General features: G+C 42.6%; 4 protein-coding genes across 5 annotated transcripts; 2 read left to right on the forward strand and 2 right to left on the reverse strand.

Annotated features, from left to right (window-relative positions):
• The first annotated feature begins 540 nt into the window (after window positions 1-540).
• Window positions 541-12,985, forward strand: jph2 (junctophilin 2). Of its 2 annotated transcripts, none has more exons than XM_077714213.1 (6): window positions 541-1,400; window positions 2,945-3,761; window positions 9,940-10,058; window positions 11,385-12,241; window positions 12,425-12,525; window positions 12,598-12,985. In XM_077714213.1, the coding sequence occupies exons 1-5, from the start codon at window positions 1,022-1,024 to the stop codon at window positions 12,503-12,505; spliced, it is 2,253 nt and encodes a 750-aa protein (XP_077570339.1). In that variant the 5' UTR covers window positions 541-1,021; the 3' UTR covers window positions 12,506-12,525; window positions 12,598-12,985. The 2 variants fall into 2 exon arrangements, with proteins under 2 accessions (XP_077570339.1, XP_077570330.1); XM_077714204.1 differs by having other exon boundaries at window positions 542-1,400; window positions 12,613-12,985.
• A 2,513-nt stretch (window positions 12,986-15,498) lies between these two features.
• On the forward strand, window positions 15,499-17,736 carry mrps25 (mitochondrial ribosomal protein S25). Its single transcript, XM_077714237.1, has 4 exons — window positions 15,499-15,735; window positions 15,818-15,924; window positions 16,071-16,158; window positions 16,533-17,736. Exons 1-4 carry the CDS (start codon window positions 15,602-15,604, stop codon window positions 16,720-16,722), a joined length of 519 nt encoding a protein of 172 aa, XP_077570363.1. The 5' UTR covers window positions 15,499-15,601; the 3' UTR covers window positions 16,723-17,736.
• Window positions 17,408-23,189, reverse strand: rbsn (rabenosyn, RAB effector). The gene is made up of 12 exons (XM_077714226.1): window positions 23,083-23,189; window positions 22,578-22,786; window positions 21,651-21,785; window positions 21,453-21,553; window positions 21,339-21,384; window positions 21,110-21,271; window positions 20,746-20,990; window positions 20,264-20,334; window positions 20,109-20,195; window positions 19,672-19,774; window positions 19,297-19,401; window positions 17,408-18,949 (listed from the first exon to the last, which is right to left on the reverse strand). The coding sequence occupies exons 2-12, from the start codon at window positions 22,735-22,737 to the stop codon at window positions 17,990-17,992; spliced, it is 2,175 nt and encodes a 724-aa protein (XP_077570352.1). The 5' UTR covers window positions 22,738-22,786; window positions 23,083-23,189; the 3' UTR covers window positions 17,408-17,989.
• A 783-nt stretch (window positions 23,190-23,972) lies between these two features.
• On the reverse strand, window positions 23,973-25,498 carry trh (thyrotropin-releasing hormone). Its single transcript, XM_077723290.1, has 3 exons — window positions 25,418-25,498; window positions 25,137-25,332; window positions 23,973-24,776 (listed from the first exon to the last, which is right to left on the reverse strand). Exons 2-3 carry the CDS (start codon window positions 25,321-25,323, stop codon window positions 24,292-24,294), a joined length of 672 nt encoding a protein of 223 aa, XP_077579416.1. The 5' UTR covers window positions 25,324-25,332; window positions 25,418-25,498; the 3' UTR covers window positions 23,973-24,291.
• Between the last annotated feature and the right edge of the window lie 382 nt (window positions 25,499-25,880).

The raw sequence follows: 25,880 nt of genomic DNA on the forward strand, positions 1-25,880 counted from the left end.
AACTTTCTTGTGCGGAGTTTAAATATTCTCCCTGGGCCTGCGTGGGATTTCTCCAGGTACTCTAGTTTATTCCCACATGCCAAAAATGTGCATAATATGCTGGTTGATCACTTTAAACTGCCCCTGAGTGTGAACGTGAATGGTTGTCCGTCTCTTTCTGCTCCTCGATTGGCTGACAACCAATTCAACGCGACCCCCCCCCCCCCCCCCCCCCTCAGTGCTCGTCGTTGGCTAGGACATAAAACAACCCCTATGCCTCTTGTAGGGAGGGATAAGTGGTACAGAAAACAAATGAATAACAAAAATACGATAATTGCTAATATTTAACTCCTTAAGTACCAAAAATAGTCACTTGCTCTATAAACGGTTCAAGATCGTACACTGTCCTCTTTAGAAACCACTGTGGACATTGACACCCACGTGATATACATATTCAATTATTATAACCAGATATATTTTAAGGCTCTCTCCATTGACAGAAAAGGGAGTTGTCTTTCTTTGCATTCCAACTTTTCATGTTACTATGCTGTAAGGAAGAAGAGCAGCCGACAAAGGCATGCGCCTTCATCCTAAAGAGGAAGACTCTGGCATGGCTCCTTGCAGGCAGCAGAGGAAGGATTGGGTCGTATTTTTGGAACGGTGTGTGTGTGTGTGTGTGTGTGCGCGTGTCGCCTTGTTAGGTGCGCTCAAATGCAGGGAGAGTCAGGAGACACACTGCTGGGTGGCAGGCAAAGGGGGAAAGGGGGATCTTCTCGACGACCACCCCGAAAGCCATGAAAGACCTTTGGCTTATCAAGAAACAATCGCGAGACCAGTGCAGTAAAATTCCATTCATCCAGTATTCAAAACTCTTGAAGTAGAAGAGACATTTCTTTTCGGATCTTCATGGACACGCTGAGAAATCCAAGAAGTGCGGACCCAGGCAAGTTGAAAAGTACTAAGGACACCATGCAGTTTTGATATCAGGGGAAGGCCAGGAGCTTCTCAAGGTGCTTCTAATCTTTGGCTCCAAAGCGCCGAGATGAGCGGAGGTCGCTTTGAGTTTGACGACGGTGGAGCATACTGTGGCGGCTGGGAGGGGGGAAAGGCGCACGGCCATGGTATCTGCACTGGCCCAAAAGGCCAGGGCGAGTTCTCTGGATCCTGGAATTACGGCTTCGAGGTGGTGGGCGTCTACACATGGCCTAGCGGGAACACGTACGAGGGTTACTGGTCGCAGGGCAAACGTCACGGCCTGGGAGTCGAACGTAAAGGTCACTGGATTTACCGAGGGGAATGGACGCACGGCTTCAAGGGGCGCTACGGCATCCGGCTCAGCGTCGGCAGCGGCGCCAAATACGAGGGGACGTGGAACAACGGACTTCAGGACGGCTATGGAACTGAAACATACGCTGATGGAGGTAAAGGAGCAGATTGTGTTTAATTTGATCTGGTTCAGCAGAACAATGGATTGATTGGATGTGATCATTGATTGATCTCTTAAGAAATATGCCAGAAGAAAGAGTGATGTACTTATCAGACCCACAGTTTAGCAATGAGTCTGAAACAGTAGGCACCAGTTTGGTTTGGTGTAAATTTCATGCGCTAAAGGTCCAAGATAGCAGCCGCACATGGGTTGCTATCGTCTTTGCCTCTTTGATCTTCTAGTGGTCAACTGTGAGTGGCTGACTGCCTCCCAGGGAGCTTCGTAGCCACCAAACCAAATTGGTGACTTCTGTTTCTGGGTCATTTCTAAATTGTGGGTAAGATCAGAAAATTGTGGGTACAGATTACTAAACTATAGTCACAGTTTAGTCAGCTGTGGTCCCTCATTATTAAACTGTGGGCACAGTTTAGGAATCTGTACCCACAGTTTAGCAATTCCCACAGATCACTTTTAGTTTTTCTTTCAATAGGTGTCAATTTCAGTTGTTTTCCTACGTTGCGCTTAGAGTTTGCGGTCAGTTTAGTACACATTCTAATTTTTTTTGTCTCCTAAATATTTGACCTTTGGAAGAAAAGTATGCATACATTTCTCAATAAACACAACAAATGGAACAAGTGCATATAGTCACCACACAAAGATGTTGAAAATGTGAGTGCGAATGAATGAAATATCTTTCTCTATACGGGTACTGCCACTGACCGACGGCCAATACGAAAAGATACATTTAAAAAACACATAAATCCCACATAATAAAACCATTACAACATTGTAGCACATCATAAGCAGGTTTTACAAGGTATTCTCTTAATATTTATTATTTCAAGAGCTTGTAAACTGGGAATTTAACAGTCTTAAGTCACCTAAAATGTCACCTCATTTGCATTCCCACTAGTACTGTGTATTATCTTTGAGTTTAGAAAGTTTGAATGTTCTCGACTTTATGCAATGATATGGCATGTGTTGTTGGGAAAAAATAGGCAACATATTTCCCTCCCTTCCCAGCTGTATCATCAGCTATGAGGACAGGCTGTTGGACGTTACGAGGGAGGGTTGTTGGGCGATTGTACCAAATGTGTGCATGTAATAATAGCTCAAAGCCCCCCTGCGTGCCCTGCTGGCCTCTCTGCCGTTTCGCTATAATCCACACGCGTGTCCATTTTACCATGAGAGCCAATGACCAGTGGACTTCTCATGGCAAAACATAACATGCTTTCTATACACATTTGTGCAGTGCTTCATAAAATCTTTTACACCAGCTCAAAATGTAATTGGTACTACAAGTACTACATTAAAGACAGATGTTACTACATAGGCAGAGTAAATAGTGATCAGATCCAAAAGAGTTTATCATTCTTAAATTGAAACTGCCATTGACAGTTATTTACATCAAATGGACGTCAATTGAAAAGGTTAGCGGTGGAACTAACTAATGGAGTCAGTACAGTTGGAAAGAAACTAGGTTCCAGTTTTAAAGGATTCGTCAATTCAAAATAAGCAGTCCCCATTTTATCTTTTCAGGCACTTTCCAGGGTCAGTTCACAGGTGGTATGCGACACGGCTACGGGGTCCGTCAAAGCGTCCCCTATGGCATGGCAGCCGTGGTCCGTTCGCCTCTCCGGACTTCCCTGACCTCCCTACGCAGCGAGCACAGCAATGGCACCATCCTGCAACAAGACATCCCCACCATCACCACCACAAGTGTGTCTGGCGAGGAGACCCCTGTTGGCACCCCATCCCAACTAGGTCCATCGCGGGGAGGCTTTGCTCTGACCCTCCAGGTGGACCCCGATTCAATGAGGCCCAAGAAGAAAGGTCTGTTTCGCAGAAGCGCTCTCCTGGGTAAACTCAAGAAATCCGATTCGAGCACCTCGCTCTCTAGTCAGAAGAGCAAGATCAGTTTCTTGAGGACGGAATCGGCTTTGAGCTCCAACGCCAGCGACACCAACTCCACCATCAGCATGGGGGACGAAAGCGTGGCGGGAGCCGATGACTTCCCCCCTGTGGAGGCGGACATCGATGCAACCACCACAGAAATCTACATGGGTGAATGGAAGAATGACAAGCGGTCGGGATATGGAATAAGCGAACGATCCAGCGGCCTCAAGTACGAAGGCGAGTGGCTGAACAACCAAAGACACGGCTACGGTTGCACCAGCTTTGCCGAGGGTGGCAAAGAAGAGGGCAAGTACATGAACAACATGCTGGTGAAGGCTGTGAAGAAGAGAATGATCCAACTGAAAGGAACCAAGATCAAACAGAAAGTGGAACGGGCCGTGGAGGGCGCTCAGCGGGCTGCCGCCATCGGCAAGCAGAAAGCAGAAATTGCTGCTTCAAGGTAAGAATAAGCTAAATTTTCATTTTCAAATCATACTACAACAATATTTACTGTTTTTCCAACAACAAGCTATGTACTTTTTCTTCCAATGTGGGTTAGATGATCAAGATGATACTACAGCGTTTACTTGAGGTGAAAGTTGTGGCAGAACATATATATGGTGGATGCTTCCGTGGGTTAATAATGTGTTGGTTGCCTACTTGTAGTTAAAAAATTAAATACTATATCTTTTGTGACACTAGTCACAGAACCTTTCAGGCAGGTCTTGTATGATAACTTCCAGGAACAAACCAGGCTAAGCAGAGCTCCTCCTTCACCCACAATGGTATTCAATAGTCGAGGATAATCTCTTCACATTTCCTTTACACCAAATAGTGGTTTTCCACTAGGAAGCTGTGGTAGCATGAATAGAATACAAGATTATTCAGGATGCCAAATGATTTGGACATATGAGGTAGAACTGCCAAAATACAGTCTATTATCTTTAATTGAAATTGTTAGGAGAGCCTCTCTACAGTCTTAATGAGACTTGGTTCACTAACAAAGTACAGTAATACTTTGTTCTTAATGTCCACAATCCATCTGTGACCGTACAAGGTGTTTTATGTTGTCCACCTGAAACGGTCCGATTGTTTACATCAGGATGACTTCTACTGACAAACTGCAGACTACCAACCAAGCAGACAGAAATCCAAATATTTCCCTTCATGTATAAGCACTATTCAAGAGTTATGGAAGAGTTTTGATTGCAGACCCTGCTGACTTTAGGTTTTCACAATGGGTTTATGCCAGGATGACTATGGTTCCAGTGTTGTGCCACTGCTGAATTTGTTTCCACACCTCCAAGCACCAAAATGTGTTCATCCTTGCAGAGTGCCAAACAAATACTCTATAATGACATTACCACTTCCAGATCCATTGTTAAATGAGGGAAAACCAAGACAAAAATGCAATTTTCTGACTTCTATTTTGAAAAAGGCGGCCCCAGTTGCCGGCATAAATGGAATATTCCTTCTGAATATTTCCAAGAATAATGTCACCAGTACGCAGACACTCCTCAGGTGAAGTTACCCATACTTCAAAGATAGGTAAGAAAAATGTTGAGGGGGAAAATATGCAGATTTTGGAGAGGGAATACATGTTTTGAAAGAAGACCACCTAGATGGTGGAAAAATGATCTCCTATCCTCTCATATGTTCCAAAGAGCCCAATGACAAATATGTGGTATATTTTTGGAGAGCCACTGGGAGTGAAACACAAAGAGGGAGTTTCCAGCCAGGGACTGTCGTTGAAGACAGTGGCAATTCTGGATGGAATCATAAAGACTTTTGCCAAAAGACACGATTCAGAAGGGTAGATAATTGACATTTTCACACCAAAATCCAAAATAGTAGTTCTGTTAGATGTGAAGCCGATCTGATGATAGAGGTGGTGGTAACATCACTGTGCTCCTTTTCCATTCTCATCCCATCTGGGGATTGTACCTGTATAGTCACCACAGAAGTTGAGCATGCTGACCGTTGAGCTAAAATCACATTGGCACACTCGGCTTCCGTGAAGGTGACGAGGTGAGGACAGGAGGGAGCAAAGTAACCTCAACGGCAGTCAAATAACACACAACGGTTCATGAGATCTAGAGATTAAGGTGCCTTGCTCACAAGCAACTATGAATTTGAAAAGTCCATGGAAAACGGCTTAGGAAGTCACAACTAATGATATCCGATGAACCAATTGAGCACCAAAAGGTGTGCATTTACCTCTAATGTTTTTTCACGAAGAAGGTTGTAGGAATGTAGCTGCTTTTCTGCGAATTCCGAATTTATAGACACCTCTAATGTTTTTTCACGAGGAAGGTTGTCGGAACGTAGCTGCTTTTCTGCAAATTCCCAATTTATAGACAAGGGCAATGCATTGGCTGCCATTCACGGGAATGGACATCCAATCCATTCAAATTGGGAGGGCTGGCCGGGAATGATCCCGTTTCAGTGCCCCTGACGACATGAGACGGTCAATTCATTTGAAGGGCTGACATGGAAGGGAGCTGCTTTTGCAATGTGGTATGTGAAACTGTAATATAGTAAGTGTTGAAGCATGGTACGTATGTTGTTATATAAGCACAGGTGGAGACATGACACATCTGTTCCTGGTTTCCTCATTCTTTCCTCTAATCTAGTGTCAGTGGAGATGGGTTAAAAAAAGACTTGTCCTCTCCAACAGTGTTAGGGCCTCGCCAATGTTCAGACGCTGCGTGGACATTGTTCTGATGTGTGTGCTGGCAAATGGTCGTCTGGGGGGGTCTTGTGTGTCGGGACAGGCTGTTAATGACGCACACTCTGGGGCCCCGTTGTCACGGAGGAACCCTGACTAAATAAGGACAGACGCACACTTGCTGTATCACAATCAGAAAAGAATGCAACAGCTGATTATCCCCAGACCCTATCGCTATCTTGCCGCCAAATTTTGCTCACTCTTACCGTTTTCTTCAGATCAACATTGTATTTCTGTATCTTCTTGGTTAATAAATGGACGATATAATGTTAGATGTGTGCGGTAAAATTTCCAGACGACGGCAGCTCACTGTAAGCTGTAGCTAACAATTACAGGTCACAGAACTAGGTCCATCTTGCGTCAGTTGTGGTGTCAAATGATTCCATGGATATAAATATGACACACCTCATAAGCAAGTACTCATGTGACAAATGAGTAGAGTATAACTGTACCCCGGCACAGCCACATTTTGTGGAGCCGCGGTATGCTGTACTGCTGATCTGTGCAATTTATGTTGGAGGAACATCATCAGCTTGTATCATTTGCTCACAAAATCAAGATGGGACCTGATGAGTGATAGTCTATTTTTTGAATGTTTTCATTGTGACGGATGGGGTGAAGAAGAAATGTTTCACTAACATCAAAGCAATGAGTAATGAGGGTTAAATTAAGTAATAAGCTCCATATTTAAATAGCTTGAGTATTTTAGTAAAGGTAAATTGATTTAATTTGGGGAATTCTAGAATTTATCCAAAATATATATAAGGTTTTAGATAACCTTTAGGGATTATGTCAATCAAACGTATTAAATTATGGGGATAATTGACTATTTCGTGGAGTGTTTAACTAACTTCAAAGAAGTATTTCAGGGAATCTAAGACCAATTGAATGTTTAAGTCATATTGAACATTAACGGGTTTGGGCCTACTTTACAACTGTATTTTCATGCTGGGCTATATGTTGGTAGTTAAAGAGGCAAGGATTTCATAGGCGTTATTTTGTGTGAAAAGTTTGCTATCTACTGGAGTAAACTATTTAGTTTGGGAAACAAATTTGTCATGTTTTTAGATTAGAACTTTATTTCGACCCGTATTCGGGAAATTTCTTGGTTGCAGTAACATGACAGACACAAGACACACAAGACATTGTAGACCTAGGTAAGAAACTAGAGCCACTCTTTTGCATTCGCTCTCCCTACCCCCACAGTCTACACTTAAAAAGGGCTCTTAACACAGTTCCAGTGGCACATGCCGCAAGGACAGAATATCTCACCATCAACAGGACAAAAAATAGATCACCTATGAGAAGAAGTCCTTTATAATTTACAAAAAATATATACATGTATTCTAGTATTGCACAAGATAAAATGGGTAACTAGCAAAGTTGACTCAATGCAGTCTAGTTTAAATATTGGGCTCAACTTTTCTTGTACAAAATTGCCCAAGGCCCATTTCAATATGGAACAATGTTTTCGCAAGTGTGACAACAAGAGCAACCACCCAATCAGTATTTTCATTTTATTTTGAAAGTTACTAAGTTTCCTCTCATGAAAAAGGCATTCGTTTGATCCTGCCTTTTATATATTATAATTAATGAATTTAATATGGGCTATTTGCTGTTAAGACCATGGTTTACATATAACACTGTTGGGCCTCCTGCATTTTGACAAGTTGACAGTCTATTTAAGCAATGCATGTCTATTTGGGTTTTATATTTCTGCTTCTTTAAGCGTATTTTATGTTTATATATAAGACTAGGATAACCAATCACGCCTCCCTTAGTTGTTGTGTAGCTAAAACTAAAATAAGTCTAAATTTGGTGCAAGCCTTTAATAATGATTATTGTGTGGGCGTATTGTACATGATGAAATAAATTAAATTGGTGAATGAAGTTTATTAGTTCGAGCAAAAAGTATTTTTCCCTAAAGAAAATAAATAAAGATTTTAAGAGTCTTATCATGTTTGACAATTTCACTCATCTGGAGTTTAGCCTTTTCAAGCATTGTTTTAAAAACAAAACAACTATTTTCGCTGAACAACATCAATATTAAATCGACAAAAAGCAAGAGACCGTCTGTCACTATGCCACCAGCTGCCATTTGGTCAGCGATTAAACACGATCTTGTGTTTGGAGGAAATCACGAACCCGATTCAGTTGATACGCGGGAACCAATAAAGATGCGATTCAAGTGTCGGGGGGAATGGGAGCACGGGGGGCGGCATTGCACTTCAATGCTTTCTCAAATGGGAAACATGAAATTGGATGTGACCAAAGCCAGTGTGAAGCCTGTATTAGTAACAAGAGATGCGGACAATAAATTTAGTCAAGAAATGGGCATGAGAATACAATTCGTCATTGAGATTTATTCAAAAAGTTCACTGCTTTTCATTTAAGCAATGAAAGTAGGTCCTGTGAGGTCTTAGCGTTTTTGCATTAGTCAGAAAATATCCAACTTTCCCAGCCGTTATGATTCTTTCTCATTTGTATTTCTGTGATATTAACGTGACTTCATTCAGGTGGCAGATAATTTGTCTGAATGCCTTCAAGCACATTTTGTTCAAAGACTCCCTAATGAATGGAGTACAGTTGTATTTCAGTTTGTAGTGATAGTTGTACGTCCACCTACCTTCCATGCAGGCAGCCAGGGATCAATTCCAACCTCAGTGGCTGGGTGGTTGTGAGTGCCGTTGGTTGTTTGTCTCGGAGTGCGCCTTACGACTGCATACCTGTCAACTGGTACGTTCTCGCCGTAATTGGTACAACTGAAAGCCCATTTTTATATTGGTACGCTGTACACATGAAAATGGTACGCTAAACGGTGATTTTGAGAAAAAAAAATAAATTAAGGCACTTTCTAGCCATTTTTCACCATCCGCCATTGTTTCTTCCCGGAAACGCATGTCTGCCAAGTGATATATGTACCGGCGCCTCTGATTGGCTAAAAAAAAAAGATCATGATAAACATTTCGTTTTGTAACACTTTCACCATGTGATTTCCGTTTCCTGTTCCCTTGTTTATGTTTACTTTCATTTTCACTTGTTGTTCGTGATTTTTTACAAAAAAGTAAAGTGGTAAGATTTTCCATGTATTTATACATATATGTAAGGGCGAAAACAAAATTTGGTAAGATCACAAATGGTTCGAGGTTGACAGGTATGCGACTGACTGGCAGCCAGCTTAGGGTTTGGTCTTCTTTCCGTTTCATGTCAGATAAAATAGGCTCCAGAACCCCATGACCCTGACCTGTACAAGCGTTGATGAAAATGGAAGGGTTAGCGTTGGGTCTTTAGCTCTTATTTTTATTATAGTATCACAATTTTGTTATAAAGTTTTTTTTTTCTTGTAGTATTATGAAGGCAAAAGTAATTTTCTGAAATAATGTACTTTATCTTGTTGGAAAATATTTGTTTTGCTTGCTATAATACAATATTTAAATCTTTTTCTTCTAGTCTTTCTTTACAGTGCATTTGTATTTTGTATTTTCTGGGTTTTTTTTGGGTGGAACTTGGTGTTAAAAGTTTGCAGAGCACTGTATTATACAATAAATATTTACTGTCTATCGCCAACAAAAAGCGTACAGGCAGAACAGCATGTGTTATAAAATGATAAGTTAACTGGCTCCCTCAAGTTTTTCTATGCTTCAGACTTTCTGAATGCATGCAGACAGGTGGAACACTGTCAACTTCAGGAGTGTCTAATTGTTCCCATGGGACGCACCAAAGGGGGCTATTTTCAGCTGAGTGTGAGGTTACACTTTGTCAAGTCAGTCAGTGGTAACACATCAGCAGCGGCCTCCAATATTCATACATATTCAGTTACAAAATGCAAGTTCACAGGCAGGGGTTTCGACTATTGGTTGTTAGCAATAATGAACACCGCCACATTTGCCCTTTTCCCGCCTTCCTTTAGGTCCACGCATGCCAAAGGCAAGGCGGAAGGAGCCGATCAGGCCGCCCAGGCCTCCAACAGCGAGTCCTGCATCGCCAGGCTGGTGGCTAAAGAACTTTCGCCTACCTTCTACCAGCCAGGTGAGTGCACAACATCATTGGGTTACCCCTACTTTGAGTGTTATGGTCACCATCTTGAAATCCTAATTAAACACGTTTTGAAAGTTTGACTTGATGTCCAAACCCTCCCTTAAAAACCTGCTTAACTCCTTCACTGCCACAGGCATTTCTATCCAATAGCTTGCTCCCACAGATGAATACAGTATTTTTTTACTACAACAAGGTACACTTCTATATCAGCTGAGTCAGGAAGAGGGATTTGCCTAGGTTGTTTGTAAAATTAAAATCTATACGTTTGAGATAAGCATATTTTTGCAATAGAATTTAACGTTTAGGCAGAGAATCTCATCATGGTGAGGAAATGTATGTTTGCTACTAAGTTTAACTACTTTGTAAGCCGAACCCTAGAATAAAATCTTTACTCGGAACCTAAAACATGGCTTGACATTTTGTGCCCCAAACATCATATGGCCAGATCAGATTAGATTAAAATCCAAACAGAGGAAATGGAAGGTAAATGTGAGCGCAAATATGAGTTCCTCTGTCAATTGCAGCTGACAAACTTCTCAAGGTTTTAGTAACTCGTCTCTGTACTTGTAGCTCGAACTAGGCCATCCTCTGCGGAGGCCTGCTGCCGAGGTCATCACATTTGAACGTCTAAAAAAAGGAACTCCGGGATCATATTAGTTTCATTGCCCATCTAGTAACACAAGCAAATATAGCCATACAAAAGGAACAGTCTTTTTTCCTGGTCTTGCTTTTTTTTTCCCCTTCTGAGTGTGAGCAAGACAATATTAGAAAAAGCAAGGTAAATTGGACATACCTAAGTCCACGTGTACATTCTTGGAGAGTGCCAGACTACAAGACAGTAAATGAAATCTTACTTGTAAGCCAACAATTTAAAAACATGATTTTGTGAAACTTGTCATTCCTTTATGTACTTGTTTTTAAGTAAACATACATTTTGCGCAATAACTAGTAGCTTTTGTTGGACCGTATTCCTAGTCATATAGTGGTCAATACAAACAATTATTAGGATTTGTACAAGTTAATGAAGACGAAAGGAATACAATTTTAATTGTAATAGTTGAAATTGGTTCCAATTAAAACAACAAAGTGCCAAGAGTATCACTGAAGGTTCCAGAAAATGTATACAGTAAAAGAAATGACAAGATTTGCTCACTAGATACAGGTGAATATCACTTTTATCAATTAAAATGAATGTGAAAGCAAACTAAATAAAGAAAAGTCCAAGATTGTTTCGCATAAAACTCAGAGGTCGTGTCACTTGCATGCTAAGGTACTACAGTGGCAATATAACAGACTAATTCAACTGATCCTGCACAGGTCCGGAGTATATGAAGAAAAGAGCAATGCCAGAAGTTGGGGAAGGAAGTGAAAACACCGACATAGTCATGCATGAGTCACTGTTGGCGGAGGAGGAGCCTGCGCCAACCCCACCAGAAAGCCCGTTTGTGAACGAACTTGACCGACTCATGCCTGGATCTTCCCCTGGACGCACCCCTTCCCCCAGTCCAGGTATCTTCATCAAAGAAGACCCAAAGCTCCTCGGTCCCAGCAACTGGAATGATGAAAAAACGAGTAAAACCAGCGGCAGTAAAAGTAGCAGTAAAGCCAACAGCAGGCCTGGTAGTCGTCCCACCACACCGTCCCTCCCTGTTCCAACTGCACCCGAGAGCACCAGTGGTCGCAACCTGTCCAGAACCCCAAGTCGCCAGAGCACCAAGAATGAACAGGGATCTGACATGGAGATTAAACCTTTGCAGAAATTCGATCCAGAGGTGAATATTCCAGAAAATGTGTCCGCAACACAATCAGGAAGGAACAGCTTTATTGATCCAGATGAAGAGGAAAACTTGGCCCCTGGTGCTATCACTGATTGGAAAGCCAATGATTTCAAGCCCATGAAAAGCCAAGCAGTCCTCGATCGAGAGCCGTCGTGGCAAACGAACAGGCTTTCTGTCAAAGCGGAACCCAAAGCCCCATCCAAACGTCAAGCCACTCCTTCCCCATCCCCAAAGCCTGCAGTCAACCATGAACCCAAGCCAGTAACCAAGCCTGTGGAAGCCAAGAGCAACAATGCCAAGCCTGCCTCAAAAGTCGATTCCAAAGCAGAAGTCCGACTGAAGGCGCCAATGTTGAACTCAAACAATGAAATGGCTGCAGAGTCTTCAGAGCAGGAGGTAAGAAAGCAGATACTGAATTTACCCCACTGGTGTGGGACATTTGGCATGGTAAATATAGGTCAAAAGGTGGTCTTTCATACTCTTTGTATGGGTTTAACAGTAGTGCCGGTATTGTGAAAACTCTGTAGGAGATGTTATTCCAATTGACTCCTAGGATTGACATGTTCTTTTCTTCTCAAGAGCCCCAACACCATCATGATCTGCATGGTCATCCTGCTCAACATTGGTTTGGCCATTCTGTTTGTGCACATTTTGTCATGAGGCCTTAGTCGATACTCCAGGTATGGCAAGCGCATGATTTTTTTTCCGTCTGTGTGTTTTATAAACGTAACAGTGAGAAAGGCCAAAAATAGCTTTTGTTGCTGCAGGTCACCATCAGCTTTGTAGTGAGACAGCCTACCTCCACAGCATTCGGACCAGAGCGCAAAGAGACGTGAAGAGTGAAGAGAAAACAGAAGCCTTGCTAAAACGGCAGCAGTTCCTCTTATCGGGTGTTTGTCTACACTCCTCTGAGAAGCTAGGTTAGGAGGCCTCTGCAAACAACTGAGAACTCGAAGGACACCAAATGACTGCAATGGCTCAGTATGAAGTTTCATTGATAAAATTGAGGAGGGCAGGAATGTCGAACGTCGCGGTGCTTCCACTGGAGGAGCGGCAGATGCACTGATGAAGTCTACTTTCAGATTGGAATGTGGCAGTGTATCAAGAGTTAACAAACCTAAAATAAAATCTTCCACTCAACATGCTCTCCCAACACGAAGGATTATTTAAGACACTAACCCCTCCCTCCCAAATTGTCTTATACAGCAGATTGAATAATGGCCCAACACTTTAAACAGGGAGGTAAAGCCGAATAATCAATTCCTTGTTACGGTCTTGGCTAACATGAAAGAAATCAGTCTTAATGTTGAGAAAATGTAAGATTTATCTGTTTTGGATCAGTGTTTGGTGTGGTCGGACCACAGCAACAACTAAAGAAAAAAAAGAAAGTTTATTTTAATGTATGTACACATGGGTTTGCTATTCATGCTTTCATTAAAGTATTGGTCCTACCACAAAGCAAGGTTTTTGGCCGAATGTAACCACCCAGTGTTCTACAACAACTTTTCAGACCGTCGGCGGGTATTAACAGTTCATCTCATTGGCCTGGAGACAAGGTGGTGACCTGATGGTGACTGGAGTGTCCATTGGTAATGGGCAAGTCTTTTCTTGGAGGCCGACTGGGTTGCCAAGGAGTGGAGTGAATTTGAAGATTTTTTTTACAGGGGACTTTTCAAGTCTCTAAAGGGTCTCGGGGATATCAAGGACACCGTCTCTGTCTGACAGACCACATGGCAGAAACAGCGCTGGATCAGATGGACTTGGACGCAAATCAGTCTCAGTGAGAGATCGTCCGAATTAGAGGGTAGGCAATTTTCAGAGTCACGGTCGCTGGCCAGTCGTGGCAACCTCTCCACCAGTGGGATAGGCCCTCTAAGCACCACTTGATATTTTGTTTTACTGTAATATCTATTATGACGTCTGCCAAGCCTTAAAGTTTGACAACAATTCCGAATTAGGCAGTGCCCCAAAACCATTTGTCATATTAAAACTTTAAGACAGATAATATGGTTCAAATTATCTACTGAAAAACCATCCCTGGCCCCAATCTAACGCTTCCAATTGAATTCGAATTTGTTTAAAATTGCCATGCTGCAACAATGACCCAAAAATGAGTACACCACACCAAGTGTTACCAAATACTGATTACGTACAGTATATGCCATCGGTATAACGCTCTTTTGGGAGCTTTAAACTAATTTGAATGTATTCAACGGGAGACTTAAAGCTAGAAAATGGAAACCGGGCGCTTACAAAGAACAGTGACTGGATTGTGTTAGCCTGTGAGCGTTTAGTATTAACTTTGTTAGAATAAGGGAAAAAGTGTTTTGCGCAGCTGTCAATTCAGTGCCTGATGTGTTTTACAGCTTAACGTGTTTTGTAAGCATGACAACACTATGCGTATGTACCGGATTGACACATAACCTGCATAAGCATTCACGTGCAAGAAAAAATAGGGCTTTGATTATCTCCTTATTGTATGATGGAGAATTTGTTTTGTGACTCCATGTCTTATAATGTTAGTTCACCCCACGTTGCAATAGATCAAGTCAAATGTGTTGCAGCGATCAAGTAGCTTAATGTAGATGCGATGATGATTGTTGTAGCACAGTTTAATTTTAAAAATCTGCAATTTCTATTTTATGTACTGCACAAAAAAACTATTTTAGTTGTTAAATTAAACCATTTACACAACAAAATGTGTCATTTTCTGTGATTTGTCATATAACTTGTTTACCATTGAAGTGAGTGGCCTGTCGACCTCACAGTTCTGGGGGCCTGGGTTCAAATCCAGGTTGGTTCACCTGTGTGGAGTTTGCACGTTCTCCCCTGGGCTACGTGGGCTTTCTCCAGGTACTCCGGTTTTCTCCCACATTCCAAAAACATGCATGTTAGGCTGATTGTACACTCTAAATTGTCCCGAGGAATGCGTGTGAGTGTAAATGGTTGTCCGTCTCCTTGTGCCGTGCGATCGGCTGGCCACCGATTCAGGGTGTCCAAAGCCTCTGGCCCGAAGTCAGCTGGTATATGCTCTAGCGCCCCCCACGACGTTAATGAAGATAAAGCGGTTTCGAAAATGAATGAATACCATCAGGAGGATGGATTTTGTGTCCTGATAAAAAGGTTTTTTGGTGAGTAAAATATGGCTATATTCCTAAATAATATTTCAATTGCATGAGTGTATTATTGATGTTTTTTATGTGTCACAGCTGTAGCTGCAGTATAGGTTTTATAGCCATAAAATAGTTTGTCAGGGTTGGATTGATTCAGAAAGCTGAAGGTGTCACTAGAAAATTCACAGACCCCCGCTGGTGGGAGGATACTTTATATTTAGACAAGTACATATTCCAGAAACTTTATTGGTGGATTTCACTGCAGTATTTACTGATAGTTGGTCCTGCATTTATTTTTTGGGGAAAAGAAAAAAAGTTTCTTACCTGAATTGAGACAACCGTTGGTGCACAGCCAAACGATCCCTACCATTTGACGACGCCTGTCACTCGTGGGAAGGTCAGGGAAGCAATAAAAAAAATGGTTGCCCCATCCAATATGGCCACCGTAACGGCATGTAGCTTGAACGCACGGCTGCTGCATCTTGCTGGCTGTGAGCAGGCTACCAAGTGATCTATGGCTGCAGCTCATGCTTATGGGAGATATCGTGCCACTGACGTCATCCAAACGCGCCGCCTGGGCTCGTGCAACTCCCATATTCTTGTAATCTTCAAATGGTAATATATTGCCAAGTAAAGTGTTAAAATGCCTATGAAAGGTAGATTCCCGATTAGGAGGACGTTGCAGTACCTCCAGCAAGGCGACATCATCTTGAAGAAGCGTGTGAAGATTATGACGGTTAATTACAACACATTTGGAGGGCTCAGCGAAGGCGCGAGGTCAAGACGAATGCAGCTACTTTTTGCAAGCATGACCTTCCTTCTCACATCTGACGTTGGCTTTGTTGTTGTTATTTTGCAGGAAATTTGTCTTCTTCAATATTCCTCAAATTCAATACAAAAACCCATGGGTCCAAATCATGATGTTCAAAAACATGACGCCGTCGCCCTTCTTGAGATTCTACTTAGGTGGGTGTTATTATATATATTTTTAAATCTTATCATTTCCTGCGTGAATATGACGTCCGTATTTTCAGTCAACAAAGTGAAATCAATCTTTCAGCGATTGGGAAACTGCTTTATTTTTAATCGCTTCTAACCTATCTTTCCTCTAGATGACGGTGAACAGGTTCTGGTGGATGTGGAAGGCAAAGACCGCAAATCCATTTCACGACACGTAAAGACCATTTTAGGAAAATCCCAGTAAGTACTGGTTGTGCTTCAACAATATTTAGATTTCTCTGGAATCAAATCAGCACTCGGGATCTACAGATCCTCAAAATCAGTTGACTAAGGTACAAAAATATGTGATTGGCACATCAACAGCAATGATCGCCTTTTGCTGCTTTTATGATGGAGTGTCATTTCTTTGGTGCACTTACTGGACAAATTGCATTCACACTCACAACCTGAAATGCAATAAAAGGTTTATGGGAGAAAAATATATTTTTGCATGCAGCAATCGCAATGAAGTAAAAGGCTTAGTTGAAGATTATCAACCAGTCCGGTACAGTGTTGAAATCCATACACTGCCATCAACTTTGTAGTCACCTGCATACCCTCTTCTTCTTCCCCAGGGCGGTGTTGGAGGAAGAAGAGCGGGCCAAAATGCAGGCCTCCAACCCTGCCAACTTTGGACCCAAAAAGTACTGCTTAAGAGAGTGTATCTGCGAGGTGGACGGCCAGGTGCCTTGTCCAGGGACCGTGCCTCTGCCCAAAGAGATGACAGGCAAATATCGTGCTCAGATGTTGGCACAGAAAGAGTGAAGGACCCAGGAGAAGAGCAGACTTTTTGCATTTAAAAGATATCTGGAGCCTTGGCTTCCAGGACTGAACACACAGCTGACACATCCTGGTTGTGCTGGAACTTGACCCGTGTAATTTTTCAAGAAGTAAAGCCATTTAGACTACTTGTCTTTCACTTTACTTATAAGTGGAAAACCAGGACTTGGCACTGAAGCATTTTCCAAATAAGGAGTTTCCATTGGAAATTGGCAAGATAAAAAATGATAATTAAAAAAAGATATATAAATACCTGATGAAAAACATTTTACGCTTGTAACAATAAAGCTGTACATTACAGACAGGACATTTGTGTAATTTACAATACTTTAGTATTCAACTCAACAGCAAAAAAGGAATTTCCAAGTACAAAAACATGCAAAAGAGCATTAAGTGATCATTTCATCTTTAGATTTGAGCATTAGACATATGCATTGTTGGTGATATCAGCGACACTGATTTATGCACAATATTCTTTAACATTATATTATAGTCCTTTCTAAAAAGTTTCCTGTCAAAAAGGTGTCCCCACAGAGCAGTTAACACTGAAATGTGCATAGTCTCCTAACTTGAACTTGTGCTCAGACATTAACATGTTATATTGTGCAATATATCAAACATTAATGTGTTAGAACTTAGTTGTTCTTTGCAAGGTTAGTAACAAATTGACTTTAGCATGGACACTTCATGCCCTAGTCACATGTCAAAAGCAGAACATAGTCATACATCAAGCACAACAAGATTAGCAGACTTGGACATATTGGTACATGTCACAGTCAGCAAATTGGGCCTTTGGCAGGTCCCCACCGCATTGGAAGGGGTAGCCATTACACAGTAATCGGCCTATTTGACATTAGAATTCAGTGGAGGCATACCCGCACACGTTCAAGTTTTTCTAGTGCTCAATTCATCATGAGTGCTGATTTTTTTCTGACATTACGCTGAAGGTCTATGTATCAGTACACCCACAAAATAAAACAATTCAGTGCATACGTTGAATGATTTGTTTGCGTCATTATTCCCTTGTTTACAGTGCATGCAGTATTTGCCTCACTGGTATGTGGTCGAAGTATGGGTGTGAAGAATATACCATTGTGGGAGAGGGTCTGAGTAGAGAGAACACTGAATTGTTTTTTTTTAGAGAATGGTGGGGAAAAAACATGTACTGGCACTTCGCATCAAAGCTAGATGTCAAGAACAAGGGCTAAATGCTTCAAGCACGCGTGGTGGATGAACGAACTGAACCAGTCGGCTAGTGTCTGAGCATTTGCTCGTTTTTCTTGTGCTCGCGTAAGGCCTGCTGTAACTCTCTTAGGTTCTCAGAGAGCAGCTCCACTTCGTCCGTCCGACCACTGAGCTTGGCGTCGAAAATGTATGCCCTGATATTGTCGATCTGCTGCACCAAAAGCTCTTCCTCGATCAAGTCCACGTTGTCATCATCGTCACAGTCGAAGGGATTGGTGGAGGCGCTTGCTTCCGAGCACTCCTCAAAGGGGTTGTTGCCGCTGCCCGCGCCGTCATTACGTTCCTCGTTGTCGTCGGTGAAAGGATTTCCGCCGTCTGCAATGTCACGCTCCTCCTCGAAGGGGTTGTTGGGAATGCTGTCGGTCTCTACGTCATCCTCGTCAAAAGGGTTATATTCTCTCTTTTCGCCAGCCACTTGCCTGCGCTCCCTCTTGATGTCCTCGCAAAAAGGATTGGACGCTTCGTCCTCGGCGGGTGTCGAAGCCTCATCAGATGTAGCGTCGCCGCGTCCGTCAGCGTTAGGGAGTGGGGACTCCTTGGCAAGGGAGCTCACGTCGTGATCTAAAGCTACCTTCCCACTGGGATCGCCATGTTGGTTCTCCTCTCTCTCCCAGGCCTCCAAACGACGCAGCTCGTCCCTCCGCTCGTCCTCCTCTTCGGCCAGCTTCCGCGAGAGCGTGAGGGCTAGGTCGGTCTGCCGGCGGTCGTATTCCTCCTGCAGCTGTAGCAAGTTCTCTTCCAGCATGGCCGCCTCGTCCGTCCTTTGGGCCTCGCGCGCTTGCCGCAGGAACGAGCGGATGTTTTCGATCTGCTGCAGGAGCGGGTCGTCGACCTGTACATGGTCCGAAGAGTCGGCCGAGGGCAACCACCCCCCGGCTTTGGTCATGTTGACGGCTCGGGGGGCGTCCTGTGGCTCGCCGTTAGTGCTGGCGGCTGAACGATTTTTCGTCACGGACTGCTGAGCGGCCTGTCATTGGAGAGGAAAAACATGAGGTCAACATAAAACGATACTTTTTTTGTGGAGGGGTAAATAACAACAGGCAAACTACGCGGAAATCTTATCGTTTAGTAGTACCATAACAGAATACTACTTGCTGGATAGAAAAAAACAAACAATCCCCCCTAATAAAGAGCGAAATGACCTGATTAAAAAAAGACGTGGTCAAAATGATGTATAAAATGACTGTGATAAATGGACACTTATATAAAGAAGGTTAACGACAAAAATAATAAGCACAACTTAGAAATTGTTCTCAAAATAATTCTCTGAAAATGAAAAAATGGATTTAAAAAAAATGTGTAGTGGTAGCTCACCAATCTCTCTTGTTGGAGTCTCATCTCTTGTTGCCGTTTTCTATTTTCTTTCAGCTCCTGATATTTCTCCTTAGTTGGTAATGACATCAACCCTAGAAGTTTCTCCTATGACCATGACCACACAAACACACGTGTCACTTTTCTCCTTTAACATTGCTGGAATTATATGCATGTGATATTTATTTGGATGAAATCAGTTTGAAATGGAAAATGGCAAATTATTGTGATTATGGCAATTACAAGTTTCTCCCACTTGAACAAAAGATGAAGTTTATATTACGATTATCTGTTAGAAGTGACTAAACCACATGGTATTATAGTAAGGATTAGACAAGAAAGTGGAAGACGTCTCCCCCGGAGGTCAAATATACCAACCTGCACGAAGAGCGTGGCTGAGTAGCGCACCATCTTCTGCAGCTGCAGCACTTTTGGATGTGGTTGCGGATAGTCTTTAACTCCCAAAGTCAGAATCCTCTTGCTGGAAAAAAATAAAAGGTCATACGTTGACCTAGGGCTGGGTGATATATCTATTTTATGAATTAACTTTATTAAATTTCTTAAAATCTCCATAAAATATACAGGTAAGGAAAAAAAATTAAATCAAATATTTGGTGAAGATAAAGCTGCCATTTTATATTTAAGCCATATTTTAAACTAGAAGGTGTCCCAATTGTCTGGCCACTGATTTTAGGGTGTCCCCTGCCTGGTGCTAATAGTTAGCTGGGATAGACTTCAGCACCCCCTGTGACCCTTGTGAAGATAAGCATTAAGAAAATGAACAAAATAATTTAAAATAGAAAACAGACACTAACCTGAGAGCATCAATGAGTTCATAATATTTCTGCACTTCCAGTCGAAGTCCCCCCGCCGTGTCTAGATTATAGGTGGTCTCTCCAGCACTGTGAATGCATACGGTCACCAATCACTCAAAAGTGGATGCTATGCTACTCTGACTGGGGCAACTCACTTAAGTGACTCAGCCATTCGGATGTATTCAGGAGCCTTTTCATCCACCTTGTCCATGCACATCCTCAACCTCTGGCAGGAAGACATAACAGAAGATTAACCAACTCTACCCACCCAGCTTCTTTTTGAATGTCTAATTGAAGCATTTTATGGAGCGGAAAGAAAAATAAATTACATGGTAAGATAGACACTTTCTGTGGAAATATTAGAACCGCCTCAGTTGAGTCACATTGCCATTGCAACATGCACTGTAGTATGTATGTATTATTGAGGTGGTCACAAAGCAGTTGGGAGAGCCTCTTTACTCATAGTTTTCTTTCCATTAGACTTCTGCATGCATACTCTGATTAATACTCATTTATTGGCAAGTCAAAAGAATTCTGATACTTTTTTGTACTTTAAAAGTTGTGAAATTACTAAAAAGAAATGATATTTAAAAGTATAAATGTCTCTCTCTGTCAAAAAGGTTCCCATGCCCTTTACCTCGTAAAGCTTGACGATATCGGGTACATAGTCTTTGTCTTCCAACTTGTGCTGCTTCTTCCGCAGTGTGTCGGTGCAGTGTCGACAGCATCGAATCTTCTCATCGTCCTTGTCATCCATCACAGACGTGACGCTGTTCAAGCTGCTAACGCTACCCCTCCTGGAGCCCGCCCCACTCGGTGACTGCGACTGAAAATGGCTTCCGGCTAAACTCAGGGCCTCACGTGTACTATTGATGAGTTTTTCTGTGATTTATAGAATTTAAAAAAAGAAGAAGATTGGAATTAGGGTTAGGAGCAAAGCATTAAAACCTATACCTGATAAGTGTGGCACAGGTAGACGGAAATTTGGAGCGGATACGCACGAGCGAGAGGCAGGGGAACGAACTCCACGCACTTCCTGCACATGATAGAGCCACAAAGACGACAGTGGTGCCGTCTGTTGCGAAGGTTGAACTTGCTTCCACAGTCAGGACAGAAAGGGACGTCGGCATCTCTCACCCAAGGCACGATCGACTTCTCCATGGCTAGGATGGAAAATACTTCAAGCGACCGATACAAACGTGCACGACGAACTCCACGCTCAGCACAAACCTCGGATTTTGGCGGCATCTGAGTTGGTTCTGTCAAAGGATGTCAGCTGGAAGGACATTTGTCTTTTTTCAGCACAAGTAACACCACTGTGATTACAGCATGGGACAAACGCACCTTTTCCAGTCTGATGATGAGCTTATTGACTTCGATGACATAGTGGTCGATCCTGGCGGCGCGCTGCTTCTTGAACATGTCCAAGTGACTTCTTGTAGCTCCTACAAGATAGTTCGAAATGAAAAATCTCCATTTTTTTAATAGTCGGCACATGCTGGACATGCTGCTCTTTGAAGAAATCTCTTTTTGAATTCTCACCCAGCTCTTGAGGCTCCCACATGTATGGGTCCACGCCACCATAATAGAAAGACTCGTAAGTGCCAGCATCCCCACGCTCGTCTCCATCCTTCTTCAAAAACTTGTCTTTGGCCTTTTTTGCCTTCTCGACCCAATCTACACACATACACATGTTTTTCATCTCTATAGTGTATGTTCTATGCGGGTATATCAATTCAAAGTGCTGGTTTCTAGTGCTGATAGTGTCACTGCTAAGATGTAGCCTAGCCATTTGAATTTAAGCTAAAATAGTCAGATATAGTAATTGTAATAGTTGTCTTACTTAGTTAGCTCTTATTACTATTAAAGTTCAGGCTGGCCACGAATTACAAACCAATTCAGTTCCTAAAATTGCACAGACCTTTTGCGATGCAAGGTCTGTCAATACAAAACTGCTTTTGCTAAAACATTAGAGCATGTATTGTTTATATATTAGTAGATTTAAGCAATATTGTGCGATTGAAGTCATCGTATTATTCATTTTTATGTTACGTGACCAAGTTATTTGGCTTTGCAGGCTTTGATTGTTAGAGACGCAAGGTCTGTGTAAATGCAAAACTGCTTTTGGCAAGGGGTTAGCATGCCATGTTTTAACTTTGGTCTAAACGCAGCATATCTGCACCCATGTTCTCTGATATTTGTATGATGATAAGCTTTGTTTCCAGTTCAATAGTACCTGCAAACTAGATTGCAATTAAGACATGCCAGCAACAAAATGGGTCTTTCAAAAGACATCAGTCTAAGAGTCACAGATAAAACACTTGTCATCATCTATATGTTATGTGATTGGGTTGAAGACTGTGTGATTGCATTACATAAATCTGCGCTGGCAGTGGATGATTTAAAAAAGTGCAACCAGAATACTGAGCCTGAGGTCGAAGGTGCGAACCCAAGCCATGCAAAACGTACTTTTGAGTTGATCTCGAACGCGACGCTCGTCGCCAGAATGCTCGTCCTCGTAGTGCTCCTGGAGCTGGTAGAACGACTGTAGATCCTTGAAGCACAGTGGGCAAAGGAAGCCCTCCTTCACCTCGCCCCCCAAAGAGTTCGGATAGGAGTTAGCGGCCATGACGGAAAAGATCCTGCTCGGCTGCCCGCTTCATGGTCATGCATCAGCCCTGTCAGTGCAACCAAAAAAACGACGAGGTCATTGGAGAGCTTTTTTGCTGTAGTACATGCCGCGTGCGCCATTTTATAGGAAAACTCAGTCCAACTGTTGTGTATTACAAAGGTGCTAAACAGGCTGAGTTGAGCTGGACTTGCTATGCTGGCGCCGCGCAGCAATGTTAGCCGGCTGATGCTAACCAGCTTTTTCTAGCCACGAACCAAAACAAATCAAACAATGTCGTCGCGTCCCAACACAAACACGTTGTAGTCGCCCACTAATCTTTACTGTCAGATGTCACATACTTACAGTTTGGCAAAATAAGTGTTAGCCAGCTCGACAACATCCACTGGCTTCCTTCGGGAGCAGCCCGTCTGGTCATGTGACACACAGTCAATGCCGATGGAATCGTTGCCCCCACCAACATGGCCGCCACGTAGGAACGTTTTCATTAAAGGGCCCAAGCGCGACTGAGCACGGGTATTGGCGAATGCCCCCTCTCGCATAGTTTCAGGGGGGATTTCTGCTTTATAATTCATTATTATGTGTCTTTGGAATGGGTGATATTGTTCAATTGAAACCAGGAATTGGCGTCGTTGCTGCCAGTGAGTAATATTTGGAAAGTTTACAACCAGCATTACAATACACCTTATGCACGAAAACATTGAAATAGACTATTATGAAAATGCAATATACATAATGGCTGCTATCGATTTAGGCTGCTGTCAGAAGAACACCTGTCCGAGCCCGCAGGTAATCGCTTTATGACAGTTGGTTCTTGTTCCACTAGATGGCAGAATGTACCCCGGATCTAATTGTCCACTTGTTGGTAGTGCCACTAAATACCAAACTACTATTCAAATAAGAAATTTAGACGAGAGCATATATTGTTACCATATTTGTGTTTATCGTGATATGTTTCTAATGTCAAAGATGTGCTCAAATGCAATCTTTCCGCAGAAAGATGATTACACTGATTTAAAAAATCCTACATTACTTGAGCACACTTGTGCAACTTTACCCACTTTTTGGAAAATATTGATTCACAATAATTTTGCATTTCATCCTCCCAAAATGTGTGCTGATTTAGAGAAGGAAAGACATAAGGGCAGATTATGAGTCAGCACCCCAAAATTACGGTATTAAATTACGAATGGATTTGCCGTATCTCGTCGTGTAAAGAGAATTTGGGGGGTTTAGAATTTTTAAAGGATTTTTTTTTCTAATTATAACATTTTACAGAAGATTAACAGAAGAAGAATTTGAATCGTAATGCGTGGCTCAATAAACATCTTCATATAAGGATGATGGCGAAATCGGAAGATTATCAGGCGCCTTTGCATAAACTATTCAATTTTGCAGTCCATCTTTTACGCCCAAATGAGAAAAAAAATCAACTTTTCCGTCTTACACACGTGTGGCACAACAAAAGCTCCTTTGGTGGACACTCGTTGGTTAATTTTAATGATTAGTAATCATGACATACATAGTTTCGTTAACAATATGGATGGAGAGGATCTATTCTCCGCGAATATCAGACGCAAACCGTCTGCCCGGGTGTTGTCTCTTCTCGTCGGCAGGCTTGGCGTCGAAAAAGTCGAGCAGCAGATTGGTCTTGACACACATGACTGGGTCCGAGACCCCTTCACACGGACCCGTGGTGGTTAATTGTGGAGCCCCCCAAAAGCGTTTGCCCGGGTGCTGGCGTTTATCCAGGAGCGGGATGTCCTCGTCGTCTTCCTCCATATCGTCGTCGTCGTCCGGCCGCCGCTTTCCGGGGTGCTGTCGCCGGATACGCGTCACCACGGAATAGCGCTTTCCAGGGTGCTGACGCTTGGAAGCTTCAACCATCACCAGAGGCTCCCAAACGCGTGCCACTGTCGAGCGCTTTCCAGGGTGCTGCCTCCTCTCAACCTCCAGGTAGTCTTCATCTTCATCACCGCCATCTTCCATATCCTCGCTGGACCTCCTGCCCGGATGCTGTCGCTTGGACAACCGTGCACCTGGGGGGTGCAAAGAGGGGTTACGCGCATCTTCATTGTCATTTTTGAGTGCAATATGACGTTTCACTATGATTTTTTAAAATTTACAAATACATTTATAGCGTTTGAAAATTAGGTCCTAGGGGATCTTCAATTCAGTTTACCTAATGAGTGCAAGATTTTCAATAACAATATTTTATTAATCTACTAATGCATAAATGTGATAGGATAGCTTTTTATTTCAGTAACAAGTATTATCTTTATATGCATATTATGTATACTATATATGTGGGGGAAATGTCTTCTTAGTTTAACAATTTCCAAATTGAAAGACTATATATCTACTTAGAAGAATTCTGTTATAATTTGTGTTTCTCTCACCGTCTTGGTCCGGCATGCTTGTCAGGATGGAGCGCAGCAGCAATAGCTTCTGGGCTCTTTGCAAGAGGAGGTCGTCAACAGTGCTTGGTCCCGCTTCTTCCTCAGCTGAGATACTTTGTGCCCTGCACACCATCACCAAGTTGCAGAGCAGGACACAAGCCAGGAAGAGCAGGCAAGTCGACTTCATGCTGTCTCACTTGTTGGTATCAGAGGCAAATCCTTCTAAATCAACCCGAATTTGTATTTGAAGACATGTTTTGTGCAAAAAGTCGTCAGCTCACCTGACCCGTCTTGAAGGTGATGAGAATGCTGGCTCACAGTCTGCAGCAATGCCGCTCACTGACTGACTGGTAAGGCCAACTTTGTGTGCACGCACAACGTTGCGTCTCCTGATTTATACTGGATGCCGTGTCGACGTCACACTAACGGAGTCCTCTTGCGGGACACTTGACGTCATCAAGTGTTGGGTCTTACAAATGTAGACAGAAAAATAATGCAGCCTGACCAGCAGGTCACGTTGAATTCCTTGCTAGGCAGATTGTGTTAAACTCCATGCAGTAGTAAGGTTTTGTACAGTTGTTTGCATACAATCACTTGGGGAGCAACTTTGAACTATTAAGAAATGTAGCCCAATTTGATTTTTTAAATGGGCTAACTTTTTCTACTTATGTAAACTTGTTTTTTCAATATATGCCTTTCTTTGGACCAATCTGTCCTGAATTACTCTCAACTTCGTTTCATTCC

Source organism: Stigmatopora nigra, chromosome 1 (assembly GCF_051989575.1).
Source record: "Stigmatopora nigra isolate UIUO_SnigA chromosome 1, RoL_Snig_1.1, whole genome shotgun sequence".
Taxonomy (NCBI): Eukaryota; Metazoa; Chordata; class Actinopteri; order Syngnathiformes; family Syngnathidae; genus Stigmatopora; species Stigmatopora nigra.

Excerpts from the sequence above, each read along its gene's own strand:
- jph2 (XM_077714213.1), top strand. The coding sequence starts at position 1,022 with ATGAGCGGAGGTCGCTTTGAGTTTGACGACGGTGGAGCATACTGTGGC. Across the intron at positions 1,401-2,944 it reads TGAAACATACGCTGATGGAG|GCACTTTCCAGGGTCAGTTC; the intron begins GTAAAGGAGCAG and ends TTATCTTTTCAG. Across the intron at positions 12,242-12,424 it reads CAGAGTCTTCAGAGCAGGAG|AGCCCCAACACCATCATGAT; the intron begins GTAAGAAAGCAG and ends TTTCTTCTCAAG.
- mrps25 (XM_077714237.1), top strand. The coding sequence starts at position 15,602 with ATGCCTATGAAAGGTAGATTCCCGATTAGGAGGACGTTGCAGTACCTC. Across the intron at positions 15,925-16,070 it reads CTTCTTGAGATTCTACTTAG|ATGACGGTGAACAGGTTCTG; the intron begins GTGGGTGTTATT and ends TCTTTCCTCTAG. Across the intron at positions 16,159-16,532 it reads ACCATTTTAGGAAAATCCCA|GGCGGTGTTGGAGGAAGAAG; the intron begins GTAAGTACTGGT and ends CTTCTTCCCCAG.
- rbsn (XM_077714226.1), bottom strand. The coding sequence starts at position 22,737 with ATGGCCGCTAACTCCTATCCGAACTCTTTGGGGGGCGAGGTGAAGGAG. Across the intron at positions 21,554-21,650 it reads GTGGGAGCCTCAAGAGCTGG|GAGCTACAAGAAGTCACTTG; the intron begins GTGAGAATTCAA and ends ACTATCTTGTAG. Across the intron at positions 19,775-20,108 it reads GAACTCATTGATGCTCTCAG|CAAGAGGATTCTGACTTTGG; the intron begins GTTAGTGTCTGT and ends ATTTTTTTCCAG.
- trh (XM_077723290.1), bottom strand. The coding sequence starts at position 25,323 with ATGAAGTCGACTTGCCTGCTCTTCCTGGCTTGTGTCCTGCTCTGCAAC. Across the intron at positions 24,777-25,136 it reads AAGCATGCCGGACCAAGACG|GTGCACGGTTGTCCAAGCGA; the intron begins GTGAGAGAAACA and ends TGCACCCCCCAG.